At 46.5% G+C, this 18,130-nt stretch overlaps 1 protein-coding gene across 3 annotated transcripts in view; it reads left to right on the top strand.

Moving 5' to 3' along the window:
- LRRC6 (leucine rich repeat containing 6) overlaps window positions 1-18,130 on the top strand; it is a 98,473-nt gene that overhangs the window by 15,128 nt on the left and 65,215 nt on the right. For all 3 annotated transcript variants that reach the window (XM_030219300.1, XM_030219284.1, XM_030219293.1), the window contains one exon: window positions 4,046-4,123. In XM_030219300.1, the coding sequence (XP_030075160.1) occupies window positions 4,046-4,123 (78 nt within the window). The remainder of the gene's footprint in view (window positions 1-4,045; window positions 4,124-18,130) is intronic.

The following is an 18,130-nucleotide window of genomic DNA, read 5'->3' as shown; positions in this document are numbered from 1 at the left end:
TCCCATTGCTTATAATTATATTCAGTTAATTTAGGCACCTTGAGAGAGTGGAAAAATGGTGAATTTCCTCCCTCAGCCATTGCTTTTTGTTTGGTGTGTGGGGGAGAGAGAGAGAGACAGACTGAATCTTTCTTTTAAAACTTAAGAGAAAAATTTGGCTTTTTCACTGCCTGGTAATATTTCTCTTCTTCCTTTTTCAATTCCTGGGCTGGGCCCATAACCCTTTTGTTGGATTATTTGTAGTAAATAATTAGCAGATTGTTATACACACAGCTTCAGCTTTAGAAATGTTAATTTCTATTCTTCATCTCTCTCACATACACCCCAGAATAATTCACTGCTGAGTCACTTTAAAGTTGAAGTAACAAAACATCTGTTTACTCACAGTTTTAGTCAGATATATATTCAGCAGGCTTATATATACATAATACTATACATTTGGATTATCAGCTCTTTCCATGTGCTTAGATGGTAATGGATGCTCACACCACTAGATCCTCACAGGAGAGACCATTAGAGCTCCATGTGATTGCTGTTCCTAACCCCCACAGGAAGTTGCATAGGTGTGACCTCTTAGGTAATTGACATCAGAGGTCACAGAGTAATCACAGAGGAAAAAAAAAAAACATTGCTGACAGACAATGCATGTAAAACACAATACATTATTCCAACAATTATAACATCCTCTGTTTTGTTTTTCATTCCTTTCCTAATAATACCTAACATTCTATTTACTTTCTTAGCCACTGCTGCCACTGCACACTGAGCAGAGGGTTTCAATGTATCATCAACGATGACACCTAGATTCCTGGTCGGTGACTCCTAATGTGGAACCTTGCATTACATAGCTATAGTTCGGGTTCCTCTTTCCGAGGTGTATCACTTTGCACTTGCCAACATTAAACGTCATCTACCATTTGGATGCCCAGTATAGACTCGTAAGGTCCTCTTGTAATTTTTCACAATCCTCTTGCGATTTAACAACTTTGAATAACTTTGTGTCGTCAGCAAATTTGATTACCTCATTAGTTACTTCCATCTCAGGGTATGTTAAGCAGGGAAGAGGTGAAGTGTTATGTTATTGGTGACAGAATCCCTCTGAAAGCACAAGGTTCAATACTGTTTTTTCAGCAGGCAGCGAAGGAATGGCTGGATGTCACTCTTATGATATTGTGAACTCATTTTCAAAGAGGTTCCATAGGTTACTATGGAACTTTGTATGTCTAAGTGCTTTGAAAATACGCTTCTATCACCCACCAGGTCCTAACTCGACCCTTCCTCATTAGCTGTGATTTCTCAGCCGCACGATATAGCCTTGGTGGGGGATCCTTTTCTAAAGGGAATGTATAAGTCTTTGAGGGCTACCCAGTTTATCAAGCTGTAAAGGCCCCAATTTCAGCAGAGTGGGTTACTGTGGAAACAAGGCAAAGGAGGAGTAGAACAATGGCACAATTCTATCCTTTGGTGTCTCAGTAAAGGAGAAGCTGGCACAGTCTAAAGTGGAGGCTTTAATATTAGTATTTACCAAGTATTCTGTCACTCCAGTGGAAGAAGATTCTGTACTAAGGATGTGTAGAGTCATAGGCCAGAATCCTTGTGCAAACTGACATTCCTTAGCATCTGTAGCAGATGAATCCACGGACTTGTGGGTTGTGACCATCTACCAGCAGGTGGAGATAGAGAGCACTGAACTGTCTTATAGGACTGTATCCCTCCTCGACAGGGGCTGTTATTCAGACCTCGGGAGGTAGCCGGGCTGCCTCCCATGCTCAGCACCAAGTCCAGATATTCAATGCCGTGCTGTTTGTGGTAACCAACATTGAATGTCCGAATTATTTTTGGCCGGTTCCAACTTAAATGGCCAAGCCCATATTCAGTACTGACTGGTTAAGTTAGAACTGGCCAAAGATATTCCAGGTATTCACGTGCCATATTTGGCGATATGCTGAAAATCGGTGGATAGCCGGTTATATTATGCAATATAACCGGCTATCTGCTAGGTGCTAACTGCCAATATTCAGTGGGAGACAGCCGGCTATCCACACCCCTATCCTGCCACTATCTCTCTTCTCCTTCCTCACAGAGTTTGAAAAAAAAAAAAAAACAGAAGAGAGGCAGTTGAGGAAGATTATTCTGCTGCAGTGGTTGTTCTTATGGAAAGGGGTTGTTTCTCCTGCAACCTGCAGTGACTTGAGCAGAGAGGTGATTTTCAGCATTTTCTCTTCAGTTACTTTAAATTTACTTTCTTAATCAGAACTCCCAGTTTCACTTTCCCTGTTGATTTATGACTGCTGAGGTGGTTAAATGCTGTGGGAAGTGGTGAGCAGTGTCAGGAAAGTGTTCAGTGAATCAGTTCAGACCTGAATTTGGCATGGGTGTTTTTCATGTGGGCGAGTTGTTGTCTTCTTGCGCTGAGGAATCGCAGGCATGTTCCCCTCAGCACACACTGTCCAGTGCAGTTTTTTTTCTCAGCAGCTAAGTTCTCCCATGGTTTCTGCCGTTGATTTCCCATTTCAGCCCTCAGTATTTTCAGTCTGCTTTGCTATCAATGCCTTCTCCTTTGGCAGGTAATGTGTCTAGTACTGCTACTGTTGAGCCTCTTGAGCCATTTCTGCAGAGCTTATTCTTCTCCATCAGGCTTACCTTCTCAAGTGCTCTCATCTCCAAGTGTCTCCTTCTAGTTTGTAGCAACACCATTGTAACTCTGTTGAATCCTTGTAAACTTCTCAGCCTCTGCAAGTTGATCTTTAATAAAACAGAGACGTTTAGATGCCATCCCTGAGGTGGAGTCGGGGAGGTCTTACCAATAGGCCATCTGAGGAGGGGGCCTCAGGCAGCATGCTCCAGAAACTCCCCTTCCCTCCTCAACCCTTTACCTTTTTTTTCCTAAAAGACGGCAGCAGCAATTCCCATAGTCTGCCTTGCTGTGGTCGGCTGGCACTGGCCTCTTCTCCCACTGCAATCCACCTCTTGACGTAACTTTGTTTCCTCAGAGGTGGGAAGCAGTAATGAAGAGGCCGGTGCCAGCGGCACTGCAACAGAGTAGCCTATGGAAATTGCTGCTGCCTTTTCGAAAAAAAAAAAAATAAGGTAAAGGGTTGAGGAGGGAAGGGGAGTGCCACTCCTGAATTATGGCTGCGGCAGCATCTCATCCCTGCCTCAGGCGGCAGATTGCCTTGTGCCACTCTGGATGGAGTCTTTAGCTCCTCAGTCTCCCCCTATTCTGATACTGGTTTATCTGCCAGTTCTATGCAGGTTCATATTCCTGAGGAACTTGGAGAAAGAGAGGTACTCAGTGATGAGACTGATGATCTTACTGTGAACAAGATTTTTCACAAAGAGACATTATTTATTCCAAAAGCCTTGCAAACTCTCAGTATATATCCAGTTCTGAGGAATCTGTGCATGCTACATCTAATCCTAAAATGGCTAGCACTCAAAGGCCTCTTGAGGCTATTCAGGTCTATGTCTCATCTCTTTCCCATTGTGCAAAATGAGCTGGACAAGCTCAAGTTGCCCAAAGTGGATGTGTTGGTGGCAGCAGTTACTAAAAGGACCACTCTCCCAGTGGATGGTGACATAACCTTAAAAGGTGTGCAGGACAGGAAGATGGAATCCTTTTTAAAGGTTTGCTTTGAAATTTCTACTCTTTCCCTACAAGTTGCCATTTGCAGCTCTTATTCTGCTGGAGCTTGCCTCAGTTGGGTTCAGCAGGCAGCAGATACTTTGGCAGATTCTGAATCTCAGCATTCTCTGGAGGTGAGAACCTCGACCAAACAGATGGTGTTGGTGGTTACTGTGGTTGTTATTGCTTCATCACTGCGCTGTGGATGCGGCATCCAAGCAGCGCCTCATGAAATTTCCTTTCAAAGGCAATCTCCTATTTGAAGAAGATCTGAGATCCTGAGGGCTTGCGATCTAATTAAGATCTGGATGAGTTATGTGTCAAAGAAGTAATGTGTTGCTTTGTGGAGTTTATCTTATTCTTGATACACAATTAAAATAGACTATAGATGTATTGGTGGTGTTCTATACTTTGTTACAGAAAATGTTAACAAACTGAAGCTTCTTGAATACTTGAATCTGGCTTTGAACAACATTGAAAGAATTGAAAATTTGGAAGGTAAGTTTACTTGTTTTATTTTTCTTACCTACATTAGAATCTTCCTTTTCTGTTTATTTGATCGCTTACCTGTTATCGCTCTTCATCATTTATACTCAGATATGTAGAAATGACCAAGTGGTAGTAAAACTAGATAAATTATTTTCCTTGGTCTTTAAGGATAATGTGAAGACATCTAGTCTTGGAAAAATAATCCAAGTAGATACCAAATTCTGGTTTCTGTATTAAGAGCCAATACTTAGGAAAAGGTTCTTAAAGTCATTGTGGACTATTTGTTGAAACTCTCAGCTGAGTGTGTAGTGGTGGTCAAAACAGCAAACAGAATACTAGACATTATTCAGAAAGGAGAATAAAATGGCTAATATTTATAGTATGTGTTTATCGATCCATGCAATGACTACGACTTGAATATTGTCTGCAGTTTTGGTTGTCTCATCTCTATAATGGAACTGGACAAGGTACAGGGAAGGGCAATCGAAATTATAATGGAAGTGGAAAAGTTTCCCTGAAAAGAGGCTAAAAAAGTTAGAGCTGTTTAGCTTGGAAAAGAGATGGTTGAAAGGGGCTTTGATAGAAGACTAAAGTAGTGCTTATCAATCTTTTGTGGCCGTGACCCCATGATCAAGGCCAAATAAAATTGTGTGACCCTCCCCTCCCCGAAGGTAGAGAATAATGATGCACCTATGGAGAGCCCACCAAGGTTGCGACCCAAAATGAAGGTTTTATGACCTCATTTGGGGTCCAGACTCACAGTTTGGAATACTCTGGTCTAAAGAATGATTTTTGAGGTGGAAAAGGTAAATAGGGAATGGCTGTTTACTTTTTCAAATGAAACTAATGGTAGCAAATTTGAAACAGATCAATGATGTGGTAGCTGTGATAGTCCACTTTTAAAGGTAATCAATAGAAATAAAATAGAGAAAAAGAGAATAAGATGATACCTTTTTTTATTGGGCTAACTTAATATATTTTTGATTGGTTTCTGAAGGTAACCCTTCTTCTTCAGATCGGAAATAAGCAAATGTTGATAAATAACAGTATAAGTGAAACATCAAAGCATTCCAATGACAGTCTTCAAACAAAAAGGCTACAACCCCAAAATAATCTCCAAGAATGTTGCTTCCTCCCTTAAAACACCCAGGGAAAACCTATTACAATACAAGGAAAAGAAAACCACAGACAGAATCCCCCTTGTAGTGACATACAACCCAGAGCTAGAAAAATTGAGAAAAAGCCACAACCCAGAGCTAGAAAAATTGAGAAAAAGCCACTACTCCAGGAGGATGAACTACTGAAAGAGATATTCCCTTCCCCACCAGTGCTGGCCTTCCGATAGCCACCCAACCTAAAATACAAACTAGTGAGAAGCAAGCTCCCGATAGAAACTCAAAAAGAAGAGAGTGGCACACATCCTTGCAATATGTCCAGCTGCAAACTATGCCAAACCATTTCACAGGATCCTACAGTCATTAGGAAAAATATTCAGCATAAAGGAACCCTTCACATGCTCATCTTCCAATGTGGTATATATCATTCATTGTAAAAGGTATGACGAAGGGTGTTATATCGGAGAAACAATCCAGATGCTAAAGAAGAGATTTAATGTACATAGACATCATATAAAAAATGCCAGTGCCAACCATATAAGTAGATAAGTTTTGCCATACTGGGACAGACCAAAGGTCCATCAAGCCCAGCATCCTGTTTCCAACAGTGGCCAATCCAGGTCATAAATACCTGGCAAGATCCCAAAAAGTACAAAACATTTTATTCTGCTTATCCTAGAAATAAGCAGTGGAGTTTCCCCAAGTCCATTTTAGTAATGGTCTATGGACTTTTCCTTTAGGAAGCTGTCCAAACCTTTTTTAAACCCAGCTAAGCTAACCTCCTCTACCACATTCTCTGGCAGGATGTCACCTCTGTAGGACAGCACTTTACAAAACCAGAACACTGTATCAGTGATTTTATGGTGAGAATACTAAAAGGAAACTTTTAAGACAATCCATGAACGTAAGACCTTTGAAGTAAGAATGATTAAATATTTTGACACCCACCAGACAGGACTTAACACAGATGCTATAGAAATGATTTGTAGTAGTAGTAGTAGTAGTAGATCTGGGTTTTCTAGCCCATTATCTACTATAATAAAACTCACCCTCAACGTTCTGAAGACAACGTTCTGAAGTCACTCAGTCACTCCCTGAAGGGTTCGTGGATTCATGGTGGTGAAGCCACACCACTGACCTGTGCTCCGCCCTCGTGTCAAACGTCATGACGACGAGGGCGGAAAACATACAGTAAACTAAAGGAAGGGATCGCATCCAAGCAGGTGGAGGAGTAGGGAAACATGCGGAGTAGAAGCCCCGCCCACAGAATGCAGGAGGTGCAACACCCCCCCTCAACACCCCCCCTCAACACCCCCCCCCAAGCCACCCACCGTCGCGTTGCTTTGCCGGCGGAGGAACCAAAACCCCGCCAGCACAAGTCCTGTCTGCTGACTACGGCGTGATCTTCGGCGTTGCTAGCCTGTGCAGGCAGGGCTTCTGTGCGTCTGACGTCCTGCACATGCAGGACGTCAGACGCACAGAACCCCGCCCTGCACAGGCTAGCAACGCCGAAGATCACTGGAGTGAGACTCAGCAGACAACACAGGACTTCTGCTGGCGGGATTTTGGGTCCCCCGCCAGCAAAACTACGTGACGGTGGGTGCGATGGCGGCGGGCAGGTGCATCGCGGTGGGTGGGATGGCAGGGGGGTGCATCGCGCGGAGGAGGCGCTTCCTTCGTTCTTCTTCAAATCAGGATCCCCCCCCCACAAAACTGAACTATACAACACTCTCTCTCTCTCTCTCTCTCACACACACATCTAGCAGCGCTTCCTGAACCCCCCCCCCCCCACACACACACACTTACTCACTCACTCTCATTTGGCCACACTTCCTCAACGCCCCCCCCCAACACACACACACACTCTCATCTGCCAGCGCTTCCTGAAACCCCTGCCCCCCTCCCCACTCACTCATCTGGCAGTGGTTCCTGAACCCCCCCCCACACACACACTCTCATTTGGCCACACTTCCTCAACGTCCCCCCCCCCCCCAACACACACACACACTCTCATCTGGCAGCGCTTCCTGAAATCCCTGCCCCCCACACACACACTCACTCACTCATCTGGCAAACCCCCCCCCCCCCACCACCACACACACACACACTCAGTCTCTCATATGGCAGCACTTCCTGAACCCCCCCCCCCCCCCCACACACACACACACACTCTCATCTGGTAGCGCTTCCTGAACCCCACCCCCCCCACACACACATACTCTCATGTGGAAACGCTTGATAACCCCCCCCACACACACACACACACACACTCACTCACTCATCTGGCAGCACCACACACCCCTCTTCTTCCAAGCTGAAACCCCCAACACACCCCCCCACACCCCTCCAACACACACACACACACACACACACACACACTCTCTCTCACTCTCATCTGGCAGTGGTTCCTGAACCCCCCCCCCCCACACACACTCACACACACACTCACTCTCATTTGGCCACACTTCCTCAACGCCCCCCCCCCCCCAACACACACACACACTCTCATCTGGCAGCGCTTCCTGAAATCCCTGCCCCCCACACACACACTCACTCACTCATCTGGCAAACCCCCCCCCCCCCCACCACACACACACACACACACACACTCACTCTCTCTCTCATCTGGCAGCGCTTCCTGAACCCCCCCCCCCCCCCCCACAAACACACACACACACTCTCTCTCATCTGGCAGCGCTTCCTGAAACCCCTGCCCCCCCCCCCCCCCACACACACACTCACTAATCTGGCAGCCGTTCTTGAACCCCCCCCCCCCCCCACATTTACTCTCATTTGGCCCTGCTTCCTGAACCCTCTCTCCCCCACACACACACTCTCACTCTTCTGCCAGTGCTTCCTGAACCCACGCCCCAAACACACACATTCACTCTCATCTGGCAATGCTTAATAAACCCCCCCCCCCCCCCACACACACACACTCACTCATCTGGCAGCACTTCCTGAGCCCCCACACCCCTCTTCTTCCAAGCTGAACCCCCCCACACAACGCACACACACACTTTCTCTCATCTGGCAGCGCTTCCTGAAACCCCATACACACACACACACACACACACACACACACACACACACACACACACTCACTCACTCTCTCTCTTATCTGGCAGCACTTCCTGAGCCCCCACACCCCTCTTCTTCCAAGCTGAACCCCCCCAACATACCCACACAACACACACACACACTCTCTCTTATCTGGCAGCACTTCCTGAACCCCCCCCCCCCCCACACACACACACACTCACTCTCATCTGGCAGCACTTCCTGAACCCCCCCACACACCCACACACACTCTCTCTCTCATCTGGCAGCGCTTCCTGAACCCCCTGCCCTCCCCCCCACACACACACACTCACTCACTCTGTCATCTGGCATCGCTTCCTGAACCCCCCCCCCCCCCCACACACACACACACACTCACTCTCTCACTCACATCTGGTAGCACTTCCTGAACCCCCCGCACCCCTCTTCTTCCAAGCTGAATCCCCCCCCCACACACTCTCTCTCTCTCTCCCCCTCCTCCAGCACACCAATTGCTTGGGTGCAGTGGCGGGAATCTCAGATAACAGAGAGAGGGGGGGGGGGGCTGACACCAGAGAGAGAGAGAGGAAGGGAGGTATGTCTGTCACACACACACTCTCTCTCTCACATACAATGTCTTTCTGACTCTCACTCTCACACACTCTGTCTCACACTGTATCACATTCACTCTCTATGTGTCACACAGTCACTCACACACTCGCTTGGTCTCATACACTCACTCTCACAGAGAATCTGTGTCTCACACACACTCTCTCTCACACTGTCTCACATACGCACTTGCACACACTCTCATTCTCATACACACACTCTCACAGACACACTCACACCCAGACTCTCTCTCTCACACACAGTCACTCTCACATACACTCTCCCAAACATACACACTCCGAGGAAAACCTTGCTAGCGCCTGTTTCATTTGTGTCAGAAACGGGCCTTTTTTACTAGTAAACCATAAAATTCTACTGCTTTGTCACCCTCTTATCACCATGCATCTTTCCCCGTCTGTCATCCACCCAGCTCCCATGTTTCTCACCTTACCCACCCCACCCTTTTCCTGTGAGACTGTCATTGGAATTATTTGATGATTCGCGCATATATACTGTTATTTATCAACATTTGCTTCTGAGCTGAAGAAGATGAGTTACCTTTGAAAGCTAATCAAAAAATGTATTAAGTTAGTCCAATAAAAAAGGTATCTAATTTTCTATTTTTTATTTTATTTCTATCGATTACCAAAACAAATCAATAAAGTATTCCTCAGTCAGTGGTCAATCAAAGCTGTGTCTCCAGGGGCTTTTGCCCAGAAGGAAGGGGTTAGGATAGCTATTTTAGTTGGTGATTCAATCATTAGACATACAGGTAGCTGGTGGGGCATGAGGATCGCTTGGTCAACAGTATACAGGATACAAAGGTAGATCTCACATGTCTTTAGGTAAGATTTTAGACAATACTGGGAAGATGCTGGCTGTCTTGGCACATAAGTAGTGCCATACTGGGAAAGACCAAAGGTCCATCTAGCCCAGCATCCTGTCACCGACAGTGGCCAATCCAGGTCAAGGGCACCTGGCACGCTCCCCAAACGTAAAAACATTCCAGACAAGTTATACCTAAAAATGCGGAATTTTTCCAAGTCCATTTAATAGCGGTCTATGGACTTGTCCTTTAGGAATCTATCTAACCCCTTTTTAAACTCCGTCAAGCTAACCGCCCGTACCACGTTCTCTGGCAACGAATTCCAGAGTCTAATTACACGTTGGGTGAAGAAAAATTTTCTCCGATTCATTTTAAATTTACCACACTGTAGCTTCAGCTCATGCCCTCTAGTCCTAGTATTTTTGGATAGCGTGAACAGTCGCTTCACATCCACCCGATCCATTCCACTCATTATTTTATACACTTCTATCATATCTCCCCTCAGCCGTCTCTTCTCCAAGCTGAAAAGCCCTAGCCTTCTCAGCCTCTCTTCATAGGAAAGTCGTCCCATCCCCACTATCATTTTCGTCGCCCTTCGCTGTACCTTTTCCAATTCTACTATATCTTTTTTGAGATACGGAGACCAGTACTGAACACAATACTCCAGGTGCGGTCGCACCATGGAGCGATACAACGGCATTATAACATCCGCACACCTGGACTCCATACCCTTCCTAATAACACCCAACATTCTATTCGCTTTCCTAGCCGCAGCAGCACACTGAGCAGAAGGTTTCAGCGTATCATCGACGACGACACCCAGATCCCTTTCTTGATCCGTAACTCCTAACGCGGAACCTTGCAAGACGTAGCTATAATTCGGGTTCCTCTTACCCACATGCATCACTTTGCACTTGTCAACATTGAACTTCATCTGCCACTTGCACGCCCATTCTCCCAGTCTCGCAAGGTCCTCCTGTAATCGTTCACATTCCTCCTGCGACTTGACGACCCTGAATAATTTTGTGTCATCGGCGAATTTAATTACCTCACTAGTTATTCCCATCTCTAGGTCATTTATAAATACATTAAAAAGCAACGGACCCAGCACAGACCCCTGCGGGACCCCACTAACTACCCTCCTCCACTGAGAATACTGGCCACGCAATCCTACTCTCTGCTTCCTATCTTTCAACCAGTTCTTAATCCATAATAATACCCTACCTCCGATTCCATGACTCTGCAATTTCTTCAGGAGTCTTTCGTGCGGCACTTTGTCAAACGCCTTGGAAACAAATTTAGGCGCTTAAGTAGAAGGCTTAAAATCCAGAACCTTCAGGGTAGCATTCTTTTTCCACACACTGGACCCACAAGACAGGCAAAGCTCCAGAGTCTCAGTGCATGGATAAGATGATGGGGCAGGGTGAAGGGATTTAGATTTGTTAGGGACTTTGCAATATTCTGGGCAAGGGGGAGCCTATTCTGAGTAGTTGGGTTGTACCTTATCTGAGGCCGAATCAGGATCCTTGGCACTAACCTTTAAAAAGGAGAGAGGGCAGCGTTTAAACTAAAATCTGGGGGAAAAGTCAGTAGTTGCACTGGAGCTCATGGTTCAGAATAAGATGCCGTTAAAGGATACTATCAAAACAAGGAAGTTAGGATATCCTATAAGAGAGGTTGCAACAAAGGCAAAGGTAGCCCAGGTGTCGTTAAGTGAAAAGTAAACAGGTTTGAAATATTACAAATTATCACTGTCAGCTGCTAAGCAGTTTATAGGTAAAACCAAAAGCATTTTTCGAAATATCTGGGTATGGCTAGTATTCAGTATGGTGCCTAGATAGCTAATGAAGGATAGTTAGGATTGCCTTTTGTGCTGTCCATCATGCTCAGTTATCTTTCCAGGTACTGGCACTGAATATCGGTGTTGTCTAGATAACTTCTTTAAAATTTTTTTTTTACTGTGATGTTATTAATGTTTTAAATAAACAGGCATAGAGAAAGTAGTAACACAGAATCAAACATACAATATAACCACAACCCTACCCCCCACCCCCTTTCCCTCCCCCTTAACTAATCAGTCTAAACTATTTGTATGAAGTATAGTCCAAGCTGGCAAAAAAACTAGCCTGCCGTTCTCTGTGAAGAGCTGTCAGGTATTCCATCAAAGCAATGTAGCACAGTCTCTGGTACTATCTAGTGGTCGAAAAAGGCAGATGAGATTTCCAATCTACAGCTATAGCATATCGAGCTGCAGATGAATAACACTTAAGTACCAGCAAAAAAAGTAAATCAAGATCTTTAGGGTACATGTTAAACAAACAAAGTTCTGGAGTGAGCACCAATGTGATGCCTGTCATCTGGTGATTTGCTGTCTGTCTACAAGACCAAAAAGACTGTAAAAGAACATGCCTATCACATATGATACAAGGTACCCTCTGCCCCCACAGTTCCTCCAACAATGAACTCCCTCTCAACCCCCTCTTATATAACATATATGGGCTAACATACCATCTCATAAGTAGCTTAAAGTTATTCTATTTCAATCTAGCAGATACAGAAAAAGTATTCATATTGCCCAGGCTACATACCCACTGAGAGTCCTCCCAGACAACCTCCCATTTTCTTTCCCCATTGAATCATATACCCAAGCTTCTGAAATCCCAGCCCCAAAAGAATTTTATACAGATTAGAGATCAAACCCCCAGGAAGTTGAGGCTGACCCACCACCACTGTTATGGGGAAAGATGTAAACAACAGTGAACCTTCAAATAAAGAAAAAAGTCCACCAGTGGGAGACCAAATTGTTCACACAAGCTCGCAAAGGACCATAAAATGCCCTCCTAATAAAGTTGATAGACAAAAACTAACACCTCATTCACCCACCACACTAAGCGCAGATGACTTCGAGCTTCTCCCTCCCCCAACAAAAAGGCAGAAGGTTGAAGCTCAGTTAGGTCCATATAAATGCCTAAGAACCTTACACAAAACAGAAATCATATGTCTCAAAAAGAAATCAGGAGCGTGGAGACCACTCACCAGTTTCCCAGAATCCCACAAAGCTTCCCATAAAGGAAAAGGCTTCAACTGAGTCTCTGTTCAGTCTGTACATAAGGCTTTAACATGCCTCCCGGCCACCAGTCCCACACATGGGCACAACTGTGTAGCTAAATAAGAGTGCAAATCAGGCAGACCTAAACCTCTCATCCCCTTTAGCTGATCAAATTGTCTGGAACTCTCAGGACACAGAAGAACTCAGGATTGTTTAAGAGACTGCTTAAGCAGGTTAAATAGTACTTTATGTAGCTGATGGACATAGTATGGCGATCAGTTTTCTTGTTATGTTACTGAATTTGTATTGTATTTGTTGTATTTTGTCATACTTATGTGTGTTGGAGCTGTACAGTGCTCTGGACAAGGGCGATATATAAATAGTAATAAATTAAATACGTGTCCTCCCTGCCACCCTGGGGTGTCTCCTTCTCCACATAAATTGAGACAGTAGCCTTTGCCAGTGTTTAAGTAAGCTATCCTGAAGAAAAAGAGACAAGGCTTGAAATGAATATAAAAGCCAAGGTAAAACATTTATTTTCAAGATAGCAATCCTCCCAAATCAAGAATGGAACTGAAAAGAAACTGTTTTCTAAGCCTGTAAAATGTATTGGATAGTTCCCTATTTTAATTATGTCTGAAGTGTATTTCTCCTATTTGGCCAGCAGATGGTGCATGTTTATTCTTAAAGGGAACTGATGGGCAGATGATTGAAAGGCTCACTCTGTTCCAAACAGCGCTCTAAAAATAGCACTGGAAAGTGCGGGGCTTTACCGTCCCTATGATCAGAGATAATAGCATGCAAATTTATGCTCACTATTATCTCTGATTATACGGTAAAGTGCGGGAAGATCAGGCACAATCCTCCTGCACTTGTTTGACAGACCTGTCAAGCACAGGGGCTGGAGGTCCAAGGGACCACCAGACCCCAAACAGCATGGCCCTGGTGGCCTAGTACCCCCACCCTGAGCCAAGCGACACGGGGGCTGGAGGTCTGGCATACCTCCAGTCCCCCCGACCCCTCCGATACAAATTCAGGGGGGGGGATAGAGAACTGGTGGGTCTCCAAACCCCCTAGCATCCCCTCAACTAGTGCTCTGGTGGCCCAGTGGGCCACAAATCAAACCCCCTGACCTGGTGGTCTAGCGGCCTTCTTCCCCCACCTCCTACCTTTGTTGGAGGAGAGAGGTGGCCTCCCTCCTCTTCCATCAGTGGCGCCCAGTGCATCCAGACTTGGGTCAGGGGGATTGAAGTTCCGCCAAGACCTCCAGCCCCCATATCGCGGGGAGGAGGTCGGGTTTCCTGCTTCTGCAAGGGGGGGGGGGGCTGCTAGCATGCAAATGCATGCTGGCCACTGCTCACCATTCCTCCCCAATGGTCTGCAAACCCTCTGAGCTGGCGTAGGGTTTGTCACGGACAGTGCACCAATGTTTGGTGTGCTGGTCGCTGATCATTGGGGAGCAGTACATTTAACATGCATTTGCATGCTACTTGCGCTGAGCCCTGTTTTGCATGCATTTGCATGCTAGTTGAGCTCAGAGACCGCAAGTGCGTTGTTCCATGCACTTGGGGGCTCTGATCATGGGGCGGTAGCAAACCCAGGTGCTAGTATGGCGATAACAGCCTCTAGCGCCTACGTTTGCTTCTGATCATCGGCCCATGAGTGTTATTTTTCTTTAGCACAAGCGGGAAGCAAGTAGCAGTATACGTTTAAAACTTGTTGACTGGGCTCTGATTGGCCTGGAGTTTGAAATTACCCAGTAGTGCTGACTGTTGGTTAGTCTTAGTCTGGAAGAAGAAAGAGACAGATCATTTTGCTAAGGCTTTGTGTCTGTGAACAATTATATGTCCTGATCTTCCCAGGTACTGTTTAGACAGTATGCAAATGTTTTGTTAGTTTTCTAATTGATCCATTTTTTTTATTTGTGCCCTGCGCTTTCCCACTCATGGCAGGCTCAATGCGGCTTAGGTACTTATTTGTACCTGGGGCAATGGAGGGTTAAGTGACTTGCCCAGAGTCACAAGGAGCTGCCTGTGCCTGCAGTGGGAATCGAACCCAGTTCCCCAGGACCAAAGTCCACCACTCTAACCACTAGGCCACTCCTCCACTCAAAACTTGTTATTGTTTGCCAATTGCACATTTTTGTCCACTGTTCCAAGTTTTGAGAATAAACACAATTGTTTGTTCTTTCTGCCTGTCTGGACTGATGAAAAATCCTGGTGGTTTGTGTGTTGGGTCTGTGAGTGCTTTCTGTGAACTGTTGGACCACTGGGAATGTTTTTTTGACCTCATAATTGATTATAGAGACTTGTATAGTTAAGATATGATTTCTTTAGAAATTCTATGACATTTGAAATCATGATAGGTAGATTGACTCTTTTTTAAATTTATGGCATGGTAGGTATAATGTTAACATGGTACGGTAGCATGTAGCATATTTATAAGCTACCTTTTTTCTCTTTTAACTTCATGCATATGTGGTGATAACATTAAGCTGTGTGCATAATTTATTAGCGTTTTGGATTTTCAAATAAGTGACATATAAGTAAAAGTTGAGTTTACCTTATATGTTGTTCAGTTTTATGATATGTATAAGTGGAACCTTTTTATTATTCAGAATGCAGCTTACAGCTTATATGTACATATACTTAAATATTTTAATGATCAGTATACCCTGAAATTTGATGATTTTTTATATTTTTTAAGTATTTATGGTCACACATATACATGTTTTCTGTTTTAACTCTTTAGCATTGATGTTATTTAGTATCTATATGATCACCTGGCTCACTATATAATGTATGTTAGTTTTTTTGAACATATATATGTTTTATTCCTCATATTTATTACTACATGGTTCACTCTCATCATATACATTGTGTTTTTACATTTTTATCCTCTTTCATTTTATATTTTCATTTTATGTTTTAATTATTTTGTTATGTTCATTGGTTTTAATTAGTTTTATTATGTTTTAAGAACCCCTGAAGTAGGCTTGGGCACTGAAACACAGCCCATGTTGGATTCAGTTTGTCAGCAAATAAACATGTTTGTTATTGATCACTTTGAAGATTGCGGTTGGCTTCTTCCACCCTTGTGGATTTTCCACAATCCTTTCTGCCCGGTTTTAGCCAAAAGACTATGGTCATGATTTTGGCTACGGCCAAAACTGACTTTGTGTTTTTGGTGGAAGCTGAAAATTTGTGCTTTGTCCTGCTCCCCTTTCCCTCTGAACAGGAGTTGCTTTTCCTCCTGTCCACCTGTACAAGCCTCCCTCCCCCCCCCCCCCCCCCCCGACTACACCACTAGACCATCGGGGATTGTAAGGTAGTCTGGGGGGGTGGCGGGAGATACTCTTTGGGTTTTTTTTGAGTGTAATGTGATTGCAGGTGATGCAGTTGGAAATTTAAGTCTGTAAACTTTGTTTGATAAGCTCCTTAGGAATTAGTCTCCTCTGTCACTCCAAATGTGGCACATCAACAGCACTGTGGCTCTTAGTTTCATTTTTCATTAGCCGAGGTTCATGTGTGTGGAGGCTGTTTTGCTTAGAGGTAAAATATGGCCTTTATTTAAATTATTATATTATATATATTCTCCGAGGACAAGCAGGCTGCTTGTTCTCACGACTGGGGTGACGTCCGCGGCAGCCCCCACCAACCGGAAAAAAGCTTCGCGGGACGGTCGGCACGCAGGACACGCCCACCGCGCATGCGCGGCCGTCTTCCCGCCCGTGCGCGACCGCTCCCGCCAGTTCCTTTTTTTCCGCGCCTGGAGAGAGTCGTGCCTGTGCCGCTCTCTCTGTTTCAGCCCCGGAAAAACCGTCGCGTTTACGCGAACTTCTCTTTTTTCTTTTATATTTATTTAATTGCCGCGCGCTCCACTTTTTCCTTTCTAAAAAAAAAAAAAAAAAAAAAGGAGCACGCGCTCCCATTTTCCCTCGCTTCCAGCGGGGACGTTGCATTGCGGCCTAGTGGCCGCACGGTCGTTTTCGTTTTCGAGGTGTGATTTCCGCCACCATCGACGACTTTAATTTCGCCGATGCGATTTTTCCGTCGATGTCCTCGAAGGTCCCGAGTGGATTTAAAAAGTGTGGTCGGTGCGGCCGGCCCATCTCGCAGACCGACACCCACGCTTGGTGCCTCCAGTGCCTCGGGCCGGAGCACAATTTCTAGTCGTGTCCCCTGTGTCTCGGTCTCCGGAAACGGACTCAGGTTGCGAGGCAAGTTCAACGGGACCGTATTTTTGGAACTTGCGCCGGCCCCTCGACGTCGACCTCGACGGCATCGGTATCGACGCCCGGTCCTTCGGTACCGGTATCGATGCCCGAGACATCGGCACCGATGGCATCGACCCCAGGAGAACAGGTCCCGTCGGCCCGCCGGTCCTCCGGTGAGGGTAGAGGTGAGAGGCCGCGTGGGCAGTCGGCCCCGGTCACTCCCTCAGCCCATGGCCCACGGGACCGAACCCTGTCTGACCCGGTTCCTCGAGACCGAGGGGGATCCTCATCCTTCTCCTCCATGCCTCCCGGCGCCGGTGACGGGCATCGGAAGAAGGATAAGAAGCGCCGTCACCGGTCGCCCTCGATGCACATTGGAGAGGAGTCGACGCCGAAGCGTCTCCATCGAGAGGAGAGGTCCCCGTCGGTGATAGAGGTGCCGACGCAACAGGGTCCCGGCACCTCGGTGCCGTCTCCTGGCTCCCACCAGATTCGGGCACCGACACCCCTACCGGCCCCATCGCCTTTCCCGGCAGCGGGCCTGGACGAGTGCCTCAGAGCCATCCTTCCGGGGATCCTGGAAGGGCTGATGCGCCAGGCTGTGCCGGCGCCGGGGGTGCTTGCGCCCTCGGCGCCGATGACTGTGGCGCCGGCGAGCTCTAGCCCGGCGCCGGGGCCGTCGACACCGCCGCCGCTTGCGGTGCCGGTCTCGACCGCCACGCAGGTGGAGTCCCCGTCGACGTCGATGGAGGGAGCTCCGTCCCCGCCGGCGCGGGAGTCCACCGCTCGACGACACCGAGACCCTGGTGCCTCGACGTCGAGCCGGGCCCGGTTCAGGACTCAGCTACATGAGCTTATGTCCGACACAGAGGATGAGGACTCGTGGGGGGAAGAGGAGGACCCTAGATATTTCTCCTCAGAGGAGTCTACGGGCCTTCCCTCGGACCCCACGCCTTCACCGGAGAGGAAACTCTCGCCCCCCGAGAGTCTCTCCTTTGCCTCCTTTGTGCGGGATATGTCTATTAGCATTCCCTTTCCCGTGGTCTCTGTGGAAGAGCCGAGGGCCGAGATGCTCGAGGTCCTCGACTATCCATCACCACCTAGAGAGTCCTCCACGGTGCCGCTGCACAATGTCCTTAAGGAGACGCTGCTTCGGAACTGG

This window comes from Microcaecilia unicolor, chromosome 1 (assembly GCF_901765095.1).
Source record: "Microcaecilia unicolor chromosome 1, aMicUni1.1, whole genome shotgun sequence".
Classification (NCBI taxonomy): Eukaryota; Metazoa; Chordata; class Amphibia; order Gymnophiona; family Siphonopidae; genus Microcaecilia; species Microcaecilia unicolor.
Note: the sequence above shows the minus strand (reverse complement) of the source record. Positions and strands in the feature narration are given on the sequence as shown.